General features: G+C 49.2%; 1 protein-coding gene across 3 annotated transcripts; it reads right to left on the reverse strand.

Annotated features, from left to right (window-relative positions):
- Positions 1-1678: 1678 nt before the first annotated feature.
- LOC310675187 (cytochrome P450 2K6-like) lies at positions 1679-14858 on the reverse strand. Of its 3 annotated transcripts, none has more exons than XM_083435415.1 (10): positions 14390-14858; positions 13618-13833; positions 12380-12542; positions 11763-11912; positions 10407-10567; positions 9710-9883; positions 8916-9057; positions 8251-8435; positions 6434-6575; positions 1679-2099 (listed from the first exon to the last, which is right to left on the reverse strand). In XM_083435415.1, exons 2-10 carry the CDS (start codon positions 13798-13800, stop codon positions 1912-1914), a joined length of 1488 nt encoding a protein of 495 aa, XP_083291541.1. In that variant the 5' UTR covers positions 13801-13833; positions 14390-14858; the 3' UTR covers positions 1679-1911. The 3 variants fall into 3 exon arrangements, with proteins under 3 accessions (XP_083291541.1, XP_083291540.1, XP_083291542.1); XM_083435414.1 differs by having other exon boundaries at positions 13618-13987; positions 14370-14412; XM_083435416.1 differs by lacking the exons at positions 11763-11912; positions 14390-14858 and having other exon boundaries at positions 13618-13904.
- Between the last annotated feature and the right edge of the window lie 8132 nt (positions 14859-22990).

Here is a 22990-nt window from a genome sequence, read left to right on the forward strand (position 1 = left end):
ACTGTGACACACCAATTGCAAAGAATGAAATAAGCTAAAACAAGATAGCATTGGACAAAGGTTTATTGCTTTGCACATCGCGTTTGAGATAGGGAAAGCCAATGTCTATTTGCTCTAAAAGATCCGCATAATCCAGAGACCTTTGGCTGGCCATGGAAAGGACTGCAAGCTTTGCCTTTAACATCTCTTCAGATCCATTATGTGGAGATTCCCAACAAGCGGCAAAGGCCTGGGTCCTGGTAGAAGATTTTGGGAGCTCTTGTTCCAGAAGGTCGGCGGTTCTGATCAGCAAGTCCTAGGCTGTGTGGTTTAACCCACAGCGCCACCCGCGTCCCTGTTTGAGGAGGTAGGCACTAAGTATTAAAATGGAGAGTAAACCATCAAGCGAAGATTTGAATCGGGGTGAGCTCCCGTTGCTCGGTCCCTGCTCCTGCCAAACTAGCAGTTCAAAAGCACATCAAAGTGCAAGTAGATAAATAGGTACCGCTCTGGTGGGAAGGTAAACGGCGTTTCCGTGCGCTGCTCTGGTTCGCCAGAACCGGCTTAGTCATGCTGGCCACATGACCCGGAAGCCAATAGAGCGAGATGAGCGCCGCAACCCCAGAGTCGGTCACGACTGGACCTAATGGTCAGGGGTCCCTTTACCTTTATCTCCTCAAACAAAAACTTTACTAAACTGGTTTAACCTCTTGAAACCTACAGAGACTCAATACAGGATAAACTGCAACATTCAATTGCACTTAATGATGCAAGGTAGAAAGAGTAGCATTTTGAAATCGTCCTGGATTAGTGGATTACAACTTGCAAGAGAGCATTGAAAAGTTACATCAGATTTTCACTGTCCTTTGAGTACCGCATACCAATTTTTTGCTATTCATGTAAGAAATCCACCACTAGGACATTAGTTTAGTTAATTAAATGGATTGGACCAATACTGGGTCCAACAGTCAAGAAGACTGTTTCTGTACATGTTGTGGTGGGAAGTGAGAAGCCTGCCTCATCCAGGGAGTCTCCCCCTCCTGCTGCGACCAGCTCCCTTCTCCCTGGTCACCCAGAACATGGAGAGAAATGAAGATGGCAAAGTCATGAGATGCAAGGTGATGGAGCTGTAGGCTGCTGGGGGAGGGGCCTTAGAGGGCAGTGGGAAGGTGGAGACCTTCAGTCCTCATAAGCTGGCAGGAGCTGGAGGCAGGAGTAGGTCAGCAATAAAAACACCACCAGTGTTAACTATTCAAAGAAAGCACAATAGTTTAAGCCTAGTGATCACAGCATCTCCCATCCAGTTTTTCCATACCCACCCAAATTTTTAAAACAGGATTTCTACACAGAAAGTTTTTAATGTTCTTAATCAAATTCCTGATGTAAATTTAAAAAACCAGTGGAATTTATCATTGCTCTTTTCACATGGAAAGACTTAATCTATTTTGTTACCTGTAGACTTGCTATACCTGCGGCCCTCAGTTAAAATCTGAGCCTCTTCATCAGAGTGCATTTGACTACTCCTTTTTGACCATCCATTGCTTAAATCTTTGTTTTTAAAAGTGCCCGTCACTTAGAAGCACATGATGACACAATAAAATACACAAGGAATGAAGTGGCTTGACACAAAATATATACATTATATATATTACTGGTATATATATTATAGTAGGTATGTTTTTCCCGGAAGAGAATCAAATAAATTTCAAAATTAAATTCCTAGGCTGAACTAAAGCACTACAATTAACACAAAATCATATTTACTATAAACATTAAGCAGAACATAAGTGTGCAACACAAGTTTTGTGACACAGCATAAGCCAATCCGACTGGAAGTCTACTGAACCAAAATGTCCATGGTTAATAAGGGTGTTTTTAAAAAGGCTTGCATTGCACACACAGGGAGGATAAGCAACCCATGAAATTTGCGTCTTATGAACGTGGCAGAGCACAGAGTTGGTGAGGCATGGGTGGTGTTGATAACCCAACACCAGGGGTAAGGTCCAGGTCATCTTCAGATGTTCCAGGAGGTAGCTGGAATGTGAATCTCTGCAGGAGGCTTGTAAAGAAGAGGAAGAGCTCCATTTTGGCAAGATTCTCACCTAAACATGCTCTCCGACCTGTAAGGAAGCACAAGCAGGATTGAAACTGGGTTCATGGCTTACTAAATAACATTTTATTGGCTTATCTATAATGGAATGCATCAAACTGCTTACTGTTTGAAATTTCATAATAATACCATTCTAAAATGCAAACCCCTTCATGGATCACTGCCTTGCCGTGGCGAAGGGGCTTGAAGAACTCAGAGAAGCTATGAACTATGCCGAGCAGGGCACCCAAGATGAACAGGTCATAGTGGAGAGTTTTGACCAAACGTGATCCACCTGGAGCAGGAATCGGCAAGCCACTCCAGTATCCCTGCCAAGAAAACTCCATGGACAAAGACAACAGGCATATAAAAGTTATGACGCTGGAAGATGAGCCCCTCAGGTTGGAAGGCGTCCAACATGCTACTGGGGAAGAGCGGAGGACAAGTACAAGTAGATCCAGAGCTGATGAAGCGGCTGGGCCAAAGCCGAAAGGACGCTCAGTTGTGGATATGCATGGAAGCGAAAGGAAAGTCAAATGCTGTAAAGAAAAATATTGCATAGGAACCTGGAATGTAAGAACCATGAACCTGGGTAAGTTGGATGTGGTCGAAAATGAGATGGCAAGAATAAATATTGACATCCTGGGCATCAGTGAACTAAAATGGACGGGAATGGGCGAATTCAGTTTGGATGACCATCATATCTACTACTGTGGGCAAGAAACCCGCAAAAGAAATGGAGTGGCCCTCATAGTCCACAAAAGAGTGGTGAAAGCTGTACTGGGATGCAATCTCAAAAATGATAGAATGATCTCGATACGAATCCAAGGCAGACCTTTTAACATAACAATAATCCAAGTTTATGTACCAACTACTGGTGCTGAAGAAACTGAAATTGACCAATTCTATGAAGACTTACAACACCTTATAGAAGTGACACCAAAGAAGGATGTTCTTCTCATTATAGGGGATTGGAATGCTAAAGTAGGGAATCAAGAGATAAAAGGAACAACTGGCAAATTTGGTCTTGGAATTCAAAACGAAGCAGGGCAAAGGCTAATAGAGTTCTGTCAAGAGAACAAGCTGGTCATCACAAACACTCTTTTCCAACAACACAAGAGACGACTCTACACATGGACATCACCAGATGGGCAGCATAGAAATCAGATTGATTACGTTTTCTGCAGCCAAAGATGGAGAAGCTCTATACAGTCAGCAAAAACAAGACCTGGAGCTGACTGTGGCTCAGATCATCAGCTTCTTATAGCAAAATTCAAGCTTAAACTGAAGAAAGTAGGAAAAACCACTGGGCCGGTAAGATACAATCTAAACCAAATCCCTTATGAATACACAGTGGAAGTGAGGAACAGGTTTAAGGATTTAGATTTGCTGGACAGAGTGCCTGAAGAACTATGGATGGAGGCTCGAAACATTATACAGGAGGCAGCAACGAAAACCATCCCAATGAAAAGGAAATGCAAGAAAGCAAAGTGGCTGTCCAATGAGGCCTTACAAATAACGGGGGAGAGAAGGCAAGCAAAATGCGAGGGAGATAGAGAAAGATACAGGAAATTGAATGCAGAATTCCAAAAGATAGCAAGGAGAGACAAGAAGGCCTTCTTAAATGAGCAATGCAAAGAAATAGAGGAAAACAACAGAATGGGAAGAACCAGAGATCTGTTCAAGAAAATTGGAGATATGAAAGGAACATTTCGTTCAAAGATTACCATAATAAAGGACAAAAGTGGTAAGGACCTAACAGAAGCAGAAGACATCAAGAAGAGGTGGCAAGAATACACAGAGGAATTATACCAGAAAGATATGGATGCCTCGTACACCCCAGGTAGTGTGGTTGCTGACCTTGAGCCAGACATCCTGGAGAGTGAAGTCAAATGGGCCTTAGAAAGCATTACAAATAACAAGGCCAGTGGAAGTGATGGTATTCCAGCTGAACTATTTAAAATTTTAAAAGATGATGCTGTTAAGGTGCTACACTCAATATGCCAGCAAGTTTGGAAAACTCAGCAGTGGCCAGAGGATTGGAGAAGATCAGTCTACATCCCAATCCCAAAGAAGGGCAGTGCTAAAGAATGCTCCAACTACCGCACAATTGCACTCATTTCACACGCTAGCACGGTTATGCTTAAAATTCTTCAAGGAAGGCTCAAGCAGTATGTGGACCGAGAACTCCCAGAAGTGCAAACTGGATTTAGAAGAGGCAGAGGAACCAGAGACCAAATTGCAAACATGCACTGGATTATGGAGAAAGCTAGAGAGTTCCAGAAATACATCTACTTCTGCTTCATTGACTATGCATTTGACTGTGTCGACCACAGCAAACTATGGCAAGTTCTTAAAGAAATGGGAGTGCCTGATCACCTCATCTGTCTCCTGAGAAATCTCTATGTGGGACAAGAAGCTACAGTTAGAACTGGATATGGAACAACTGATTGGTTCAAAATTGGGAAAGGAGTACGACAAGGCTGTATCTTGTCTCCCTGCTTATTTAACTTATATGCAGAATTCATCATGCGAAAGGCTGGGCTGGATGAATCCCAAGCCGGAATTAAGATTGCTGGAAGAAATATCAACAACCTCAGATATGCAGATGACACAACCTTGATGGCAGAAAGTGAGGAGGAATTAAAAAACCTTTTATTGAGGGTGAAAGAGGAGAGCGCAAAATATGGTCTGAAGCTCAACATCAAAAAAACGAAGATCATGGCCACTGGTCCCAGCACCTCCTGGCAAATAGAAGGGGAGGAAATGGAGGCAGTGAGAGATTTTACTTTCTTGGGCTCCATGATCACTGCAGATGGTGACAGCAGCCACGAAATTAAGAGACGCCTGCTTCTTGGGAGGAAAGCAATGACAAACCTAGACAGCATTTTAAAAAGTAGAGACATCACCTTGCCAACAAAGGTCCGTATAGTAAAAGCTATGGTTTTCCCAGTAGTGATGTATGGAAGTGAGAGCTGGACCATAAAGAAGGCTGATCGCCGAAGAATTGACGCTTTTGAATTATGGTGCTGGAGGAAACTCTTGAGAGTCCCATGGACTGCAAGAAGATCAAATGCATCCATTCTGAAGGAAATCAGCCCTGAGTGCTCACTGGAAGGACAGATCGTGAAGCTGAGGCTCCAATACTTTGGCCACCTCATGAGAAGAGAAGACTCCCTGGAAAAGACCCTGATGTTGGGAAAGATGGAGGGCACAAGGAGAAGGGGACGACAGAGGACGAGATGGTGAGACAGTGTTCTCGAAGCTACAAACATGAATCTGACCAAACTGCGGGAGGCAGTGGAAGACAGGAGTGCCTGGCGTGCTCTGGTCCAGGGGGTCACGAAGAGTCGGACACGACTGAACGACTAAACAACAAAATGCAACAAGAATGAACACTAATCTTGAAGAAATGCATGTTCTCCAAGTCTCCCAATTCTCCAGTGACAGTCCCACAATGCATGCTCTGCTGCTGAGCTTGGGGAGAAGGATGAGCCAGCGCTTGACCCTCTATAGCGGCTGCTGGAGGAGAGGATTTGGCTGTTGAGGCCTTGCGTGATGATGCAGTGGCTCTGAGGGGGAGGCAGAGGGCAGCAGAATGGAGCACAAGGAGTCTGGATTTATTAAAATATGCTTGGTGCATCCATGCCTAATCTTGCCTCTTTCTAAAATGTGTTTATCGGTGTGTGTTTTTCCTTTTGTAAATCTACCAAAAGAATAAAATCAGATTGGGGCTAAGGGGTTTTCTCAGGACAGTGGAGGGTGCGTGTCCTGAGTCCTGTTGGTTTAGAAATGAAGGCACCCGACCTTCTTCTGAAAGGGGGGGGCACCACAAATGGTCTTTCGAGGAGGGTGAGTTGGATGACTATGAAAAATGTCCTGATTTTCATCTGAGGAATGTTGGCAAGTATGCAGAAGATGAACTCCCAGCAAGAAGCATTCTACAGGGCTGAAAACCAAGGGGAGCGGATGTTTTTCAGCCCACGGTCTGAGAGTTTCTTGTACCCTAATCCTCCAAACAGCCTGTATCCATTCTCCACCACAGCAAGCAGGTGGCATTATCATAGATCAATGGCACATTCCGGCCAGGCAAAGCCCACGAGGGGAACACAGAGCAGGTCCACTGAAAGCCAAGGCCTGGGGGAAGTTCTGAGGGTGGTTAGAGAGCCTTGAAGAGTCCCATTTGGCCACTGGCCCAGAAGTTGCCCTACTGAAAATGAATGATGTTGCGTATCTTATTGCAGTTCTAAATGACAGTTTGGGATTGTGCCTTCCATCCAAGTTTTATTTTCTGTTAATATACTTAGGATGGCCTGTTGATTAAGCTCACATTGGAAATGTATAAATAGACAGAAAATGAGTTACCTGCAGAGAAAGGCATGAATGCATCTCTCTTTATGAACTTTCCTTCAGAGTCAAGAAAGTGCTCAGGATAAAATTGGTATGGTTTTTCCCACTGAGATTCATCATGCAGCACGGAGGTCAATAGTGGCATGATCTGAGTCCCCTGCAAAGGAAAAGCAAGAGCTATTTTAAAAATGGATATGGGCTGTCAAGCAAATCGTTATGGTATAGTCCTCAATGTCTTTTTTTAAAAAAAGCAAGAAACAATCCGCATTATAAAGCAGAGATTATATACCATTAACTCCTTAAACAGTAATAATAATAATAATAATAATAATAATAATAATAATAATAATAATAATAATTTATTTATACCCCGCCCATCTGGCTGAATTTCCCCAGCCACTCTGGGCGGCTCACAATCAAGTAATAAAAACAATACAGCCTTAAATATTAAATACTTCCCTGAACAGGGCTACCTTCAGATGTCTTTTAAAGATAGGATAGCTACTTATTTCCTTCACATTTGAATGGAGGGTGTTCCACAGGGTGGGCGCCACTACTGAGAAGGTCCTCTGCCTGGTTCCCTGTAACCTTACTTCTTGCAATGAGGGAACCGCCAGAAGGCCCTTGGCACTGGATCTCAGTGTCCGGGCTGAACGATGGGGGTGGAGATATACTTCAGGTATACTGGGCCGAGGCCGTTTGAGGGTTTAAAGGTCAGCACCAAGACTTTGCATTGTTCTCGGAAACGTACTGGGAGCCAATGTAGGTCTTTCAGGACCGGTGTTATGTGGTCTCAGCAGCCACTCCCAGTCACCAGTCTAGCTGCCACATTCTGGATTAATTGCAGTTTCCGGGTCACCTTCAAAGGTAGCCCCACGTAGAGCGCGTTGCAGTAGTCCAAGCGGGAGATAACTAGAGCACTCACCACTCTGGTGAGACAGTCCGCGGGCAGGTAGGGTCTCAGCCTGCGTACCAGGTGGAGCTGGTAGACAGCTGCCCTGGACACAGAATTAACCTGCGCCTCCATGGACAGCTGTGAGTCCAAAATGACTCCCACCTGGTCCTTCAGGGGCACAGTTACCCCATTCAGGACCAGGGAATCCCTCACACCCGCCCGCCCCCTGTCCCCCCAAAACAGTACTTCTGTCTTGTCAGGATTCAACCTCAATCTGTTAGCCGCCATCCATCCTCCAACCGCCTCCAGGCACTCACACAGAACCTTCACCGCCTTCACTGGTTCTGATTTAAAGGAGAGGTAGAGCTGGGTGTCATCTGTATACTGATGAACACCCAGCCCAAACCCCCTGATGATCTCTCCCAGCGGCTTCATATCGATATTAAAAAGCATGGGGGAGAGGATGGAACCCTGAGGCACCCCACAAGTGAGAGCCCAGGGGTCTGAACACTCATCCCCCAACACCACTTTCTGGACACGGCCCAGGAGGAAGGAGCGGCACCACTGTATGACAGTGCCCCCAGCTCCCAGCCCCTCTAGACAGTCGAGAAGGATGTTGTGGTCGATGGTGTCAAAGGCCGCCGAGAGATCCAGCAGAACTGGACTGGACTGAGAGAATAGTTGACTGAGCCCCTTGCCCAACTTTTCTGGGATAACTCAATAAAGACCTGTATGCAGTGAGGAAGGAAGAAGCAAGTAGGCCCAGACTAGGGAACTGGGGCTCCAACAGGGGCCCCAGGGGGGCAAGGGCCCCCTACTTTACAAGGAGGTCAGTGGGGCCTGCTCCCAGGGTTAGCCTAAAGTATAATGTCCTAATTAATGAAGAAACTGATTGCAGTCAGCAGAGCAAAGAATGCAGTTTAATCAAAGTGGTTACCTTTGGAATGAAGTAGCCTTTGAGGGTAACATCCACAGTGGTGGCATGTGGAATATTTGTTGGGCTAACGTCAGCAAATCTCTGGATCTCATGGATCACTGCATCTACATATGGCATTTTGGTTCGGTGCTCAATCCTTGGTTGAGAAGATCCAACTGCCTTTGCAATTTCTTCTTGGACCTTATCTGGGGGCAGTGGAGGGGGAATTTTTTTGTTAAAAAAACTCATTGGTTGTTTTTTTTGTCCACACCCCCCCAATGCCAAACTCAAAAGCATATGTTTGCCACCAACTCATATCTTCAGATTTCCTGGAGTAACTGACAGCTAATTATGCAATGGGACTGCCTGATCTAGCACAATCTAACAACATAAGGCAAAGTTGTGGAAGATGCTAGTCACCTGAGAATTTGCTTATAGTTATGTAGGAAGCAAAAGTCAGCATGGTTACACCCAACATTGGGGGGGCTGACATGTGTGATCTCAGACAGTGAAACTAGGCCCAACAAGGCCCACCCGATTGTGGAATATTGAGGGGGGCCGTCCCCCTCATTGAGAATGGTGGGGCTCAGCCCCCCAGCTTCCTGGGCCCCCAGATAGTTATGTATAACTGGAATCAAGATATGCTAGCTAGGGTAATGGGAGCCAAACCAATGAAAAGCACTCACTCTGAATTTCAGGATATTTCATCATTAGTAACAGTCCCCAGCGCAGTGTGGTAGCAGTGGTCTCTGTGCCAGCAGAAAATAAGTTACTCACAACTGCTTTTAGGTTTTCAGTGTTGAAATATCCATTCAGCTTGTCCTTCTCCTGGGGTGTAAAGAGAAAGAACTGGCTATAACAAGGTGACAAGCAAATTCCATGTGCAGATATCAAAGAAGCTAGCCAAGGGCTGGGAGGGCACTCACTGGAATGGAAAGAACAGAGAAGCTGTCTAGGAAAGCAGAAAAATCATACACAGCCAGCACACTCAAATCTCTTTTCTCCATGAAAGCATGTCACAGGCAGAAGAAAGGAGCATGGTGCAAAAGAAATACTGGGGGGGGGGGACATGACGTGTTGGACTAGTCTTGGAATCATGGAATCATAGAGTTGGAAGGACCCTGAGGATCATCTGTTCCAAACATGTGCAGTGTAGGACTGCAGCTGTTCCTTACAGGGATCGAATCTGCAACCTTGGCGTCCGCAGCATCGTGTTCCAACCAACTGAGCTACCGTATCTCAAAGGTTGATTTTTTCTTTTTCTTTTGAGAGGAGAGGGGGTCCGAGTGGAAAACAGCCCTGCAAGCAATCATATCACAGACTCCGTATATTAGCCAAAGCTTTACAGAGGAAAAATAAAATAAAACGTGCAGAGTATATTAGACACCAGCACACATGGAAATGTATTTCTAAAATGTGAATATTTCAACTTTTGACAATATCGAAAAACATTATTGGCGGGCTTAAAGGACTCCATTACCTCTTGCTGTTTCAGAAGAAATGAATCAATGAAGCTCCTTTGGTCATTTTCATCCAGATCTCTGAGGTGTTGTATGAAGGTGGCATTTATGAAGGCCTGCATCTCATCTCTGTTGTGAAGGAGAGTCTTATGAGCTCCCAAAAGCGAGCCAAGAGCAGGAAATACATTATACAGCTGTAAGGATAAAATATGACAAAGAGAAAAGCCCAGTGCTTAATTCTCAGGTGGTACTCCAAATATCTCATCTTCCACAGAGGAATAAACAATGACACAGAACAATAATGTATTTGGGTTGGAGCAGCGTTGAGTCAATATCCTTTAGAGGCCAAGGCTGGAGGGCCATTTTCTTATGTGCTGTTGTAGTTATGGAGTCCCCTTGTACTTGTGGATTAGTTTGCTCAGATGTGGACAATACCATATACTTAGACCAGTAGTGGCCAGGGGCATCAATACTGTATACAAAAAGTCAATTATGGTTTAAGTTATCTAGCTATTATATTTTAAGCAGAATATCCAATTATATGAAGGAAAATAATAAATGGGGGGAAGACTGCTTTTTTAAAATGGTCTGAAAGCAACTCATATTTCTCAAAATGAGTTTTTAAGTGAATCCTTATCAATATGGAATTGCACACACATTGAGTATTCAGTGAATACAACCAACTATTTCTTTTCCATTTGAAAAAGCTTAGATTACCATGACAGAGGGGCTTCCAAAAAGCCGGATATTTTCATTGACCATCTTTAGAAGTTTTCTAAATGTGGAGTCTTCGTATTCAAATCGCTTGTTTAGTAGGATGGATGCTATGATATTGGCAGCAGCGGCATTCATAATTGTGGTGGTTTCAAATGGTTGTCCTATACATAAATATTAAACAATGCTCAGATGAAATACCAAGTAGAATTGCTCTTCTCTGCCTTAGGTTCCCAGTGTCAGCCTACCAGAATCACAGAATCACAGAACTGTAGAGTTGGAAGGGACCCTAAGGATCATCTAGTCCAACCCCCTGCAATGCAGGAATATGCAGCTGGTCCATACAGGGTATACCGATGTATAGAGCACATTTATCTTAGAAACTGATCCTAAATTCTAGTGTACGTGAAGATATCTGAGTTAAGAAACGCTAAAAAGAGTCATGGGCAGAATATACCTATGCAGAGGTCTTCATCCCGTTTGAGTCCATGACTCCCTTGACCAGCTACATTCTTTCTGTGGTTTTCCTGGGGGGGCAAATGCACTCCAAGCCTCAGGAGCCAGTTATGTCACCCCTTGCCTGCAGAGCCAGTGGCCTCTCACCCTTTTCCAAACACCCTCCCTCATGAAGTGTTCCCTCAACCTCTTCTCCTCTCTGCTCTCCGTGGGAGTCCTCTAGGCAGCCGCCACAGCCACCCCTGGTTTCTGAGCCACCCCCTGCCCCAAAGAGAGGTGCCTCCTCATGCTGCCCCACAAGGGCCTAGGAAGACAACGCCCCAGCCTTAGTGGCCTGACGGAGACAGGACGAAGGGGAATGTGAAGCCAGCACCTTTACATGCCTTGGGAGGCAGCAGTGGTAGCAGTGGGTGCCACCAGGCCTGAATGGGGAAAAGGCTCCCTTCGGCACTGTACACTCAGCTCCCAGGCAGGCCTTGCACACAGCAAGCACAATAAAGGCCAGTGCAGTGCCTGTCTGCCTAGCCTCCCACTTGCCTGTCCATTCACAACATCAAGGGCTGGTGGACTGGCGGAACCACATCAGCTCCTGGCAAACCCCTAGACTGCCCTAAAGGCACCCTTCACCTGGGGTGCTTGTAGCCAGGGCTGCTGCAACAAACAGCTGTGCAAGCCTTTGGAAGGCAGAGATGCGAGAGGGGATCATAGGAGGGAGGACAGGAAAGAGGGACAGAGGCCAGCATTACCTCACACTGACCTGAACACTGCAGATTGGTTACTTCTTCACAGGGAATCCTGGTTACTATAGCTCTGAGAGTTAGCAATATGTATACAACACAATATTGTGGGCATCTAATGTAGTGTTGTTTTGCCCTGGAGCAGGAGAGGGAAACACTAACCCACCTTGGTAAGATTCAAATGTCTTAATCAGGACACTGCATTCTTCCACAATTCTGTCCTCTATGGACCTTTTCCCCATGCCATAGTCCCGTAATGTGCTTAGTGAGAACCGCCGCATCGCTTTCCAGTTTTCACCATGTGAAAAAACAACGCCTGAAGAGCAGAGATCAAGTTTCAAGTTATCATGGCTACAATAATATGTTTTGGCTTATCTCACCCTTCTTCTGAGGAACTGAGGATGCCTCTCAGCTGGTCCCTCTTCCGGTCTCTGATAAGACACACATTCTCCAGAACTTCAGTAATATCCCTATGGGTTGTACCCTCAGGAAACGATTGGAGAGGGGGTTCTCCAATTTACGGCCCTTCAGCTGTAAGGGTACATTATCTTATGACCAGATTCTCCTATTCCCTCAACACTACTCTTTTGCTGGCAGTGACAAAGACATCTGACGTTATCCATCCAATGGCTGCAGCTACAGTGGTTGATTGGCAGGCTGTCCTCCAAGCTATAATTGAAAGTAAGAATCAGTTCTATGAACCTTTTGGCACAGATTCTATATTGCTATGATAACTAAATTTCACAAACAGCACAAGCTATAATACAGAAGCAAAGGCCTCACCAAAGCCCCTTGTAAACTCCTCAAAAATTGGGATGGTGGGTCTCTCTGCAAATGCGTCCGCCTGATTCACCAGAGCCTCCTTGACTGTCTCATACCCTGTCAGCACCACCATTTTCTGGAATCCCATTTGGATGCGGAAGATGGGGCCATGTTCTTTTGACAACTGGAGTTCAATGACCAAAAGAGAGAAACATCAAATAAACCCCCCAAACATACAGACATACTGTCACAGATCTGAAATAAAAACTGATTTCATTTACATGGTTTCATGGTATAATTCATCAACTTTAAATGTCTAAGCATTGCCCATCACGTGGGCGCCTTTAGCAAGAGGAGCAACCTCAAATTATTAAGAAGAAAGTGCAGTAGGATGGCAAATTCTGCAGGTCCTTTATTTTATTTGGCGGAAACCGAAAGCAATTAAAGCTGAAAACTGATGTGAATTTTCCTTCCTTAACAAATGGAAAGTTAGAATCATAGAATTGTAGGCTCCTCTGTTTCCCCCGGGGAGTGCCAGTGCTTTCCAATATTGCCTTTAACTAAAATGACACTGGAGACTTAATCTAAGGTAAAGGTAAAGGTACCCCTGCCCGTACGGGCCAGTCGTGTCCGACTCTAGGGTTGCACGCTCATCTCGCTTAAGAGGCCGGGAGCCAGCGCTGTCCGAAGACACTTCCGGGTCACGTGGCCAGCGTGACGAAGCTGCTTTGACGAGCCAGCACCATCGCAGCACACGGAAACACCGACTTAATCTAGACTTAATCTAGATTTAATCTAATGCACATTTTTTCACCTGCCCAAAGAATCCTAGGAACTGTGGGTGTTGCGAAGAGATGAACATTCTCAATAAGAACATAATTTTAGACATAAAAAAAATTGATACATAGGCACACTTAAAAGCCCACATTCAGCAATATAAATACTTTGTTTTGTTTCACGTTAGATGATTGTGAAAACTTGACTGGATTCTAAGAGCGTATTTAATAATTTTGCAGCTAATTTTTGCACATAAGGCTGGTTGTGGCATTCCTATTCCCCTCCTCCAGTGACCCAGACCCTCCACTGCACAGATCAACTATCAGCCTAAACCATAACAGCAAAAGGAAGAAAAAATGAATAATCCATACTTGACATAGTTTTATCATTTTTGCATATATGAGATGGAACACTGACATCTACCTGGCCTAAAAAGATCCACAGAATCTTTGCCTTGCTGCAGAAAGAACAGAAAGCGTTACCTTTAACATTGTTCTGTAAGGTCTCTTCAGATCCATCATGTGGAGATTCCCAACAAGTGGTAAAGGTGTCGGACCTGGTGGGAGATTTTTGGAGCTCCTATTCCAGAAACTGCCCCATTCCCAAATGAATATAATTGTAAGGATGAGCAGGAACAATGCTGGAATCTGTTCAGTCCAATCCATTTCTTTTCAGTGAGCAAATTTCTGAAGCGATTACTGTGAAAGTCACAACATAGTTTGATCAAGGACAATGGCTGAAATGAGCAGCAAATTTATCATCCTAGGCACTGTCTCTAGTGAATCATTTCATTCAATGGAATGCCTTCCACTTTCCCCCAGACTTCACTGCAGTCTACGCTTGATGATTTAGCTTTCCCTTTAAAGGTACGGTAAAGGACTCCTGGATGGTTAAGTCCAGTCAAAGGTGACTATGGGGTTGTGGCACTCATCTCGCTTTCAGGCCGAGGAGTTGGCGTTTGTCCACAGACAGTTTTCTGGGTCATGTGGCCAGCAGGACTAAACTGCTACTGGTGCACAGAGCACCATGACAAGTGCCAGAGTGCATGGAAATGCCGTTTATCTTCCCTCCGCAGTGGTACCTATTTATCTACTTGCACTGGCATGCTTTTGAGCTGCTAGGTTGGCAGGAGTCGGGACAGAGGAACGGGAGCTCACCCTGTTATGGGGATTCGAACTGCCAAACTTTGAATCAGCAAGCCCAAGAGACTCAGTGGTTTAGACCACAGCGCCACCCGCATCCCTCTATACTTACTTGAGCAGGGGTGTTTTCTTCCCGAAATGAAAACATTGTTCAGCCGGTTCAACCTCTTTTGAATACTTGGGAGGTCCAATGTTCAGCCTTAAAACAACATTATAGAATCACAGAACTGGAGAGTTGGAAGGAACCCAAACAACTGTTAAGAAATCCTCTTGTGTAATTGTTGAACTAGTGAGAAATTTTTGAGATAGTCTCAGAACCTCCTGAGCTCCTTCTTTACAAATATTCTGTTATTCGGCATGTGTGCGTAGCTAGTTTAGTTAATTAATATACTGGTGCCAGCAACATAGGGAGATGTTCTTGGGGAAATACTGCACAAATATTTTGGTGTGTGTGTGTGTGTGTGTGTGTGTGTGTGCAATTTTCTGCACTATGCAGCATGGCCCTCTTCTGTCAGTCATCTCTGGAACTATTTGCTCCGTAGACAAACTTGTGTGATATACTTCCTCTTGGCTTGTGCAACATTGTGGTTTAGCTGATGATGATGTCTTTTATTTATAGTTGCTCTTGATCTGTAAGGTCCCTGGGTAGATTACAGCCATTTTAAGCACATGCTTTTCTGCATCTGGTGGCAGGAGGCTCAGGTGTTGACAGGCGGTTACCACGGTATCAGAGCAGGTACAGTGGTACCTCAGGTTAAGTACTTAATTTGTTCCGGAAGTCCGTTCTTAACCTGAAGCGTTCTTAACCTCAAGCGCACTTTCCCATTGAAAGCAATGGAAAGTGGATCGATCGGTTCCAGACAATGAAAAACAACAACACTAAAACAGCAATTTAACACGAATATTACTGTTTATCGAGACCATTGATCCATAAAATGGAGACAATAATCATTGTACTTGTCAGAGCTGGCTCCGGGTCCCAGCTCACCAAGGACCAACGCTAGCCGATAGTACAGTATCAAAGTCTTTATTGAAGAATAGTCTCCATTTACAAGTCTCAGCGTCCCAGCTCTACGTCTGGACTTTAGACCGGCGAAGCTCTGTCTGGGTCTCCGCCCCCTGTGCACCAGTTTAAGACTCTAATCTTACTCCACCTCTTCCTTCTCTCTCTCTTCCTCTGGGTCTTACTACCCCCCGGGGTCTCATTCCTCCTGGACTCTTCCGACGCAGAGCTTGACCCCTCTGACTCCTCCTCCTCTCTTCGGCGGGCTTTAGGACCTGGCTCCCTACCCGGGCTGCCGACCTTGCCGCCCTCCTGTACATTTGAACTTGGCGCGTGCGCGCGTTTAACTTTCCGGATGACCGTTTCCTCGCTCCCTGACGAGGGTGTGGTCACTCCTGCCTCACGTTCTCCCTCTGCCTGCGCGCTCCCTGATCCCGATGCCTTGGACTCCTCCCCCCTACTGCACTCTGGGGGGGACGCTGGTCCGGATTTCCAGCTGCTACTCTCTGAGTCCCCTCTGGCCCCTTCTTCCCGAGGTGTCCCCCTGGGCACTCCCCTTGCCCTGACCATGGGGGCCCCTTTCTGTGAATCCTCCGAGTCACTGGAGAGACTCAGAGACCTCGGACTACTGTCGTCGCTGACATTTCCTTCCGACTCCTCCCCCTCGCTCTCCGTTTCCTCCCTCTCCTGTGACTCTGCTCCTGAACCCCTGACAGTACTGCATTATAAAATAAATAAGACAGCACTTTAGATGAAAAAAATTAACTGATGATAGTCAGTTTGGATGGGGGCTTTTATCCATTTCTGCAGTCACACAATCAACCAGTAGCTGAACTTGGTTCCACACAGTCACAAAAACCAGTCACAAATATGAAATCACAAGCCATAGTCACAAAAGTGAAGTCACAAGTCAGTCCCATAAAATGAAGAACAAGTCACGTCAAAAAATTGAAAAAGCCAGACAACCAAAACACACAAAAAAATAGCAAAAACAGGACTTCCAACTATAATTTCTGTGTTGCGTGGGTGCTCGGGACTCAACAGCTGGCAGACTCAACAGGAAGCCTCTGATTAGCAGCGAGGGACTCAATTAACAAACGAAACACACTCAACAGGAACCAGACAATGAAAAGCGGCCCCTAAAACAGCAATTTTACATACGTTTTTCTATCTAACAAGGCCATTGACCAAAAATTGAAATCAATAAAACAGTACAAAATGAAAATGTGATTTTTTTCCTTACCTGCGCTGATGATAGTCATTGTTTGGATGGGGGCTCAGGGTCCTCTTCCACAATCACAATTGGCTTGGCTCCCGACATTTGCGGAGGCCTCGGAGAGCTCACACGGCTGGAGGCCAATTGTGGAGCATGCGTAGGCCCCACGGATGTTGGGACTTGGCAGGGGCGAGGCCTCCGAGAGCTCAGAAAATTCACGTCTGGGTTAAAATTATTTGTAACCCGACAAAACGTAACTCGAAGCATTCGTAACCCGAGGTACCACTGAAATTCTAGTGGGCCCTGGGAGGAATATATATGTTAAGAGTCCAGTGAGCAATACTTCAGTAGAAATTCCAGCATTTGGACCATCTTATTGAGTCTTTCTGACCATAGGATCTCACCCAGTATGTGCTGGTCCCGGGGGTAAGGTACCTTGGGGGTAGCAAAGTCCACACGAAGAGGGGCAAGGTCCGAGGCAGAGTGCCGGGCGGTGAACAGGAACGCTGGAACAGGAGGCTGTGCAGGGAACAGGTACACCGGATGGTCGGGAACAGGAGGCCGAGCAGGGAACAGGAGTACCGGATAGTCAGGAACAGGAGGCCGAGCAGGGATCAAGAACGCAGGAAGGTCCGAAGCCAACAACGACGTTGCTCCCGCAACCTGGGGCCGGGCTGACTGGGCTTTTATCCTCTTCTAAGGCCAGGGGCGGTCCCGGCCCCCAGGAGCCCCGCCTCCTCTGGCCTTAAGGCGAGCACTCCTCCTGGGGGCAACCAGTTCCCTTCGCCTCTCTGCTCTAAACCTCTGCAGATCAGGAGAGGCCGAAGGGTTACTGGGCCCTGGAGGAGGCTCACCTGTGGCCACTGAGTCGTCAAGCCTCTCTGGGGCCAGAAGGGCTTCACCTGGGACCAGCTCCTGATGCACTGCCACAGGTGCAGGCTCTTCAGCATCTAGGCCTGGCCCCAGTTCAGCCGGCCCTGGAGGCGGGGACTCCTGTGCAGGCCGGGATTCCTCTGTTTCATCCTCCGAATCGGAATCCCAGGCCATCACACCATCCCCCCTCCCAGGCCCCCCCCTCAACCGAGGGTCCGGACCCGGCTTGCCGGGGTACGTCGCATGGAACTCTCGGAGGCAGGCAGGTGCGTGGACGTTGGCCGCTGGTTCCCAGGAACGGTCCTCCGGTCCGTACCCCTTCCAGTCAATGAGATACTGCAGCTTCCCCCTGCGGTATCGGGAGTCCAGGATGCGTTCCACCTCGTACTCAGGCTCTCCCCGAACCAACACTGGCTGCGGTCGGGGACGGTTCGGGTGGAACTCGTCGGGTGGGGCCACCGGACTCAAAAGGGACCTGTGGAAGACCGGGTGAACCTTCAGGGTTGCGGGTAACCGGAGACGAAATGCCACAGGAGAGACTTGGTCTACGATAGGGAACGGGCCGGTGAAGCGGGCGTCCAACTTCCGCGAAGGTCGAGAGGGGTGGAGGTGGCGAGTGGAGAGCCAAACCAGGTCACCGACGCGAAGTTCCGGCCCCACCTGGCGGTGGCGGTCGGCCTGGGCCTTGTACGCTTCCTTGGCCTGGTGCAGTTGCTCCACCAAAAGCTGTTGCTGGGACTGGAGCTCTTGAAGCCACTCCGTCACCGCCGGGACTGCGGATGTCGGCAGCACCTCTGGAAACAGCCGTGGATGATAACCATAACTGGCCTGGAACGGGGTCTGCTGGGTGGACGCATTCACCGCGTTATTGTAGGCGAACTCCGCCAATGCCAGGTGGTCGACCCAGTCATCCTGCTGGTAGCTGCAGTAACACCGGAGGTACTGCTCCAGCACCGCGTTCGCCCGTTCCGTCTGGCCATCGGTCTGTGGGTGGTAGGCTGACGAGAGGCAGACCTCCGTCCCGAGGGTCCGGTGTAGTGCTTGCCAGAACCGGGATGTGAACTGAACGCCCCGGTCGGACACCACGCGCTCAGGTAGGCCATGCAGGCGGAAGACATGCTGAAGGTACAGCTGAGCAGTTTCCTTGGCTGTGGGTACAGATGGACAGGGAGCGCAGTGCACCATCTTGGTGAAATGGTCGGAGAAAACCAGAAGGCAGGTACAGCCACGAGACGAGGGTAAGTCCACTACAAAGTCCAACGAAACCGTGTGCCAAGGGTGCGGTGGAACTGGCAATGGCTGAAGTAGGCCGGGGGGTCGCCCGGTAGGTCCCTTGGCGCGCCGGCAGACATCACAACCAGCAACGTAGCGAGCCACGTCAGCCTTCAGGCGGGGCCACCAAAACTCTCGACTGACCAGATGGGTGGTCCGATACCGTCCAAAGTGCCCCGCTGCTGGGGCATCATGGGCCATCCGGAGAACCTCCAGCCGTAGTGGCCCTGGCGGGATGTACAAACGACCGTGGTGCAGCAGAAGGCCCTGATGCAGGACCAGCCCCGGATACTGTGGGCTGGACCCTTCAGCCAGCTCCCGGAGTCGTTCCTGGGCCCAAGCGTCGACCCGCTGCTGTTCCCGCACCCGAACCTGCAGTGGCTGCGCCTCCTGGGTGGCCAGGAATGCAGCCGGAGGTAGGATCGTGGTGGGTTCTGCTTGCTGTACCGTGTCTGCGTTGTCGTCAGGTTTCCGGGACAGGGCATCCGCCTTCTGATTCTGAGAGCTAGGGATGTAGCGGATCCGGAACTGGAACCGGGAAAAGAACAACGCCCACCGGATCTGTCTTTGGTTCAGCTTGCGGGTGGTCTGGAGGTACTCCAGGTTCCGGTGGTCGGTTCTCACCTCCACCGGATGTCGTGCCCCCTCAAGATGGTGGCGCCAGACCTCAAAGGCTACCTTGATGGCCAGTAGTTCCCGCTCCCACACAGTATAGTTACGCTCCGCTGGTAGGAGCTGGCGGGAATAGAAGGCACAGGGTAGGAGTGGCGCTTCAGGACCAATCTGTTGAGACAAGACGGCACCGAGAGCCGTACTGGAAGCGTCGGTCTCCACCACAAAGGGTCGAGAGGGGTCAGGATGTTGTAAGATTGGTGCCCTCTGGAAACAGGCCTTCAACCCCTGAAACGCCTCCTCTGCCTCCTTGTCCCAGGAAAACGGCGTCTTTGGGCGCAGTAGCCGGGTCAACGGGGTGGTGCGATGAGCATAATCAGCGATGAAGGTCCGGTAGTAATTGGCGAACCCCAGGAAACGCTGTAGGTCCTTGCGGTTCCGGGGTGCCGCCCATTCTTGAACCGCTGTCACCTTCCCCGGGTCCATTTGCACCCCATCTGGAGAGAGCCGGTGACCAAGGAAGTCCACAGTCCGCTGATGGAACTCGCACTTGCTGAGCTTTGCGTACAAACGGTGCTCACGCAAGCGCTGCAGCACGGTCCGGACATGCCCCTCATGGCGAGCCGGGTCACGGGAGTAAATCAGTATGTCATCCAAATACACCACCACGTACTTGTCTAACAGGTCCTGAAACACGTGGTTGATGTAGCGTTGAAACACAGCAGGCGCGTTGCACAAACCGAAAGGCATAACCAAATATTCGAACTGCCCGTACCGGGTCCCAAACGCTGTCTTCCACTCATCCCCGGCTCGGATCCGAATCAAGTTGTAGGCCCCCCGGAGGTCCAGCTTGGTGAACACCCGTGCCCCTTGCACCCGCTCCAGCAGCTCCGAGATAAGGGGCAAGGGGTACCGGTCTGGGACGGTAATTTTGTTCAGGGCTCGGTAATCATGGCAAGGGCGGAGTTCCCCACATTTCTTCTTAACAAAAAGCACCGGCGCCGCGGTGGGCGAGGTGGAAGGCCTAATGAACCCACGCTCCAGGTTCTTGCGCAAGAAGTCCTGCAAAGCCTCGCGCTCTGGCTCTGTTAGGGAATATAAGCGACTCACTGGTAAAGGCGCTCCGGGTTGGAGGTCTATGCCGCAGTCAAAAGGCCGATGCGGCGGCAGCTGGTCTGCCCCCCGTTCCTCGAACACGTCCTGGTAGTCCTGGTACACGGCTGGGAGCGTGGGTGCTGCCTCCTCTGAGGGCGCGGCCGCCAGCGTTCCGGATTGAGCATGGGAACATGGGTCTGGGAAGTGCACGGTCCGTTTGACCCAGTCAATCTGAACGTTGTGGGCCTCCAGCCAGTCCATCCCGAGCACCAGGGGGAAGCGGGGCATAGAGGCAATGTCCAAAGTTCGCAACTCCCGGTGCTGCTGGAGACACAGGACCAGAGGCTGGGTCTCCTGAGTAACGGCACCTGAACGCAGAAGTCGTCCGTCAATCGCTTCCACCTGGACCGGTACTGGCTTGTTCCGAAGTGGCACCTGATGATGGGCGGCAAAAGCAGCGTCCATATAGGAGCGGGTTGCCCCTGAATCTACCAAAGCATGGGTGAGGATCCAGGGCCCACCTGGAGGGTATAAACGTACCGAAACCATAAGATGTTGCAAGTCCATTGGTGCGGGCCCATTCTGTACGGTTTGGGACCCCCGGTAGCTAGGGCCATCAGCTACTGGGGTTGGCGGTTTCCCTGCGGCTGGCGTTTCTCAGGGCAGGACCGAGCGAAGTGTCCACTTCCGCCACAGTAAAGACAGAGATTTCCATCCCGACGCCGCGCCTTCTCTGCGGGGGAAAGGCGTGGCCGCACTGCCCCGAGCTGCATAGGCTCCTCCGTTAAATCAGTTGTGACCGTGGGGCTGCCGGAAAAAGCTGGTGCCGTGAACTGGAAGTGTCGGCGACCCCGGGCCTGACGACGATCCTCTAACCGGTCGTCTATTTGTAGACTCCGTTGAATGAGAGTGTCCAGCGTGGTGGGGCGTTCCATTGTGGCCAACTGGTCCAGTACCTCGTCCGAAAGCCCTTCGAGATACTGGTCCCGCAGTGCCGAGTCATTCCAGGTCAAGTCCTGTGCCAACAGCCGGAACTCCGTGGTATATGTGGCCACCGTGGACTTGCCCTGTTTCAAATGCCGAATCGCCCGGTTGGCTTGACTCTCTTTCTGGGGGTTGCCGAACGCGGCCTCCAAACGATTGCAAAACCCCGTATAGTCTGCCAGCAAGGGGGAGTCTTGCCTGAGTAGCGGCAACGCCCACTTGGCCGCCTGGTCCTTTAACAAGCTAATCAAAAAGTGCACCTTGGTACGGTCGTCAGGAAAGTTCCGGGCTCGCCCCTGAATATACAGTTTGGCCTGGGCCAGGAACATGGGAAAGCTGGCCGGGGCTCCATCAAATTTCTCAGGCAAAGCCACTGGGTACTTGCCCGGAGCCGGGGCGTCGGCCCCAGAAGCCGGTAGGGCTTCCAAGCGTTGCTGAAGTGCCTCAACCGCGTCACTGAGCTGCTGCACGGTGTGAGACAAGGCCTGGTTCTCCTGGGCCAAAGCCACCAGTGCAGCCGCCTGTTCAGCCATGGCCTCTGGCTCTTCCCGAACGCACCCCGACGAAGGGGGAGTGCGGGAGGTGGCGGGAGCAAACTGTGCTGGTCCCGGGGGTAAGGTACCTTGGGGGTAGCAAAGTCCACACGAAGAGGGGCAAGGTCCGAGGCAGAGTGCCGGGCGGTGAACAGGAACGCTGGAACAGGAGGCTGTGCAGGGAACAGGTACACCGGATGGTCGGGAACAGGAGGCCGAGCAGGGAACAGGAGTACCGGATAGTCAGGAACAGGAGGCCGAGCAGGGATCAAGAACGCAGGAAGGTCCGAAGCCAACAACGACGTTGCTCCCGCAACCTGGGGCCGGGCTGACTGGGCTTTTATCCTCTTCTAAGGCCAGGGGCGGTCCCGGCCCCCAGGAGCCCCGCCTCCTCTGGCCTTAAGGCGAGCACTCCTCCTGGGGGCAACCAGTTCCCTTCGCCTCTCTGCTCTAAACCTCTGCAGATCAGGAGAGGCCGAAGGGTTACTGGGCCCTGGAGGAGGCTCACCTGTGGCCACTGAGTCGTCAAGCCTCTCTGGGGCCAGAAGGGCTTCACCTGGGACCAGCTCCTGATGCACTGCCACAGGTGCAGGCTCTTCAGCATCTAGGCCTGGCCCCAGTTCAGCCGGCCCTGGAGGCGGGGACTCCTGTGCAGGCCGGGATTCCTCTGTTTCATCCTCCGAATCGGAATCCCAGGCCATCACACAGTAGTTCCTCCAGCTTTTTGAAATCAGCCTTCTTAAAGTGAATAACTGTGAATAATTGTATGAGTGTACGACTTAGCTACTTGTGTACACAGATTTAACAACATGATACGCTTGAGGGGACTGTTTCAGATGTGGGCAGACGTGGATTCCCCACTGACAGGAATTGGTAGGGGAGTGCAAACCCTGGATTTGAAGAGCCCACTCTCTCCGCATGAGGGGGCTTCACAGATAAGTTCCTTGTATAAAAAACTATTTCTAGGTCCCTGCAGCTTGTACAGTTGTTGCATTTCACAAGTGAAACCATTATCACTAGCTCATATTTGGACATTTAACTGGGAATATGATGCTTCGAGATATTTGTAGGCATTTGTTAACATGTGAATACAAGTCAGTTGATCTCTATGCCCGAAGCAGAGGA

The sequence above is a fragment of the Podarcis tiliguerta genome, assembly GCF_965153285.1.
Source record: "Podarcis tiliguerta genome assembly, chromosome: 3".
In the NCBI taxonomy this organism is placed as follows: Eukaryota; Metazoa; Chordata; class Lepidosauria; order Squamata; family Lacertidae; genus Podarcis; species Podarcis tiliguerta.

Bases quoted from the DNA above. Each gene is read 5' to 3' on its own strand.
- LOC310675187 (XM_083435415.1), bottom strand. From the start codon at position 13,800: ATGGATTGGACTGAACAGATTCCAGCATTGTTCCTGCTCATCCTTACA. The intron at 12,543-13,617 runs GTAACGCTTTCT...ATTGAACTCCAG, and splicing joins CTTACAGAACAATGTTAAAG to TTGTCAAAAGAACATGGCCC. The intron at 10,568-11,762 runs GTGGGTTAGTGT...ATTTATGTATAG, and splicing joins GACATTTGAATCTTACCAAG to GACAACCATTTGAAACCACC.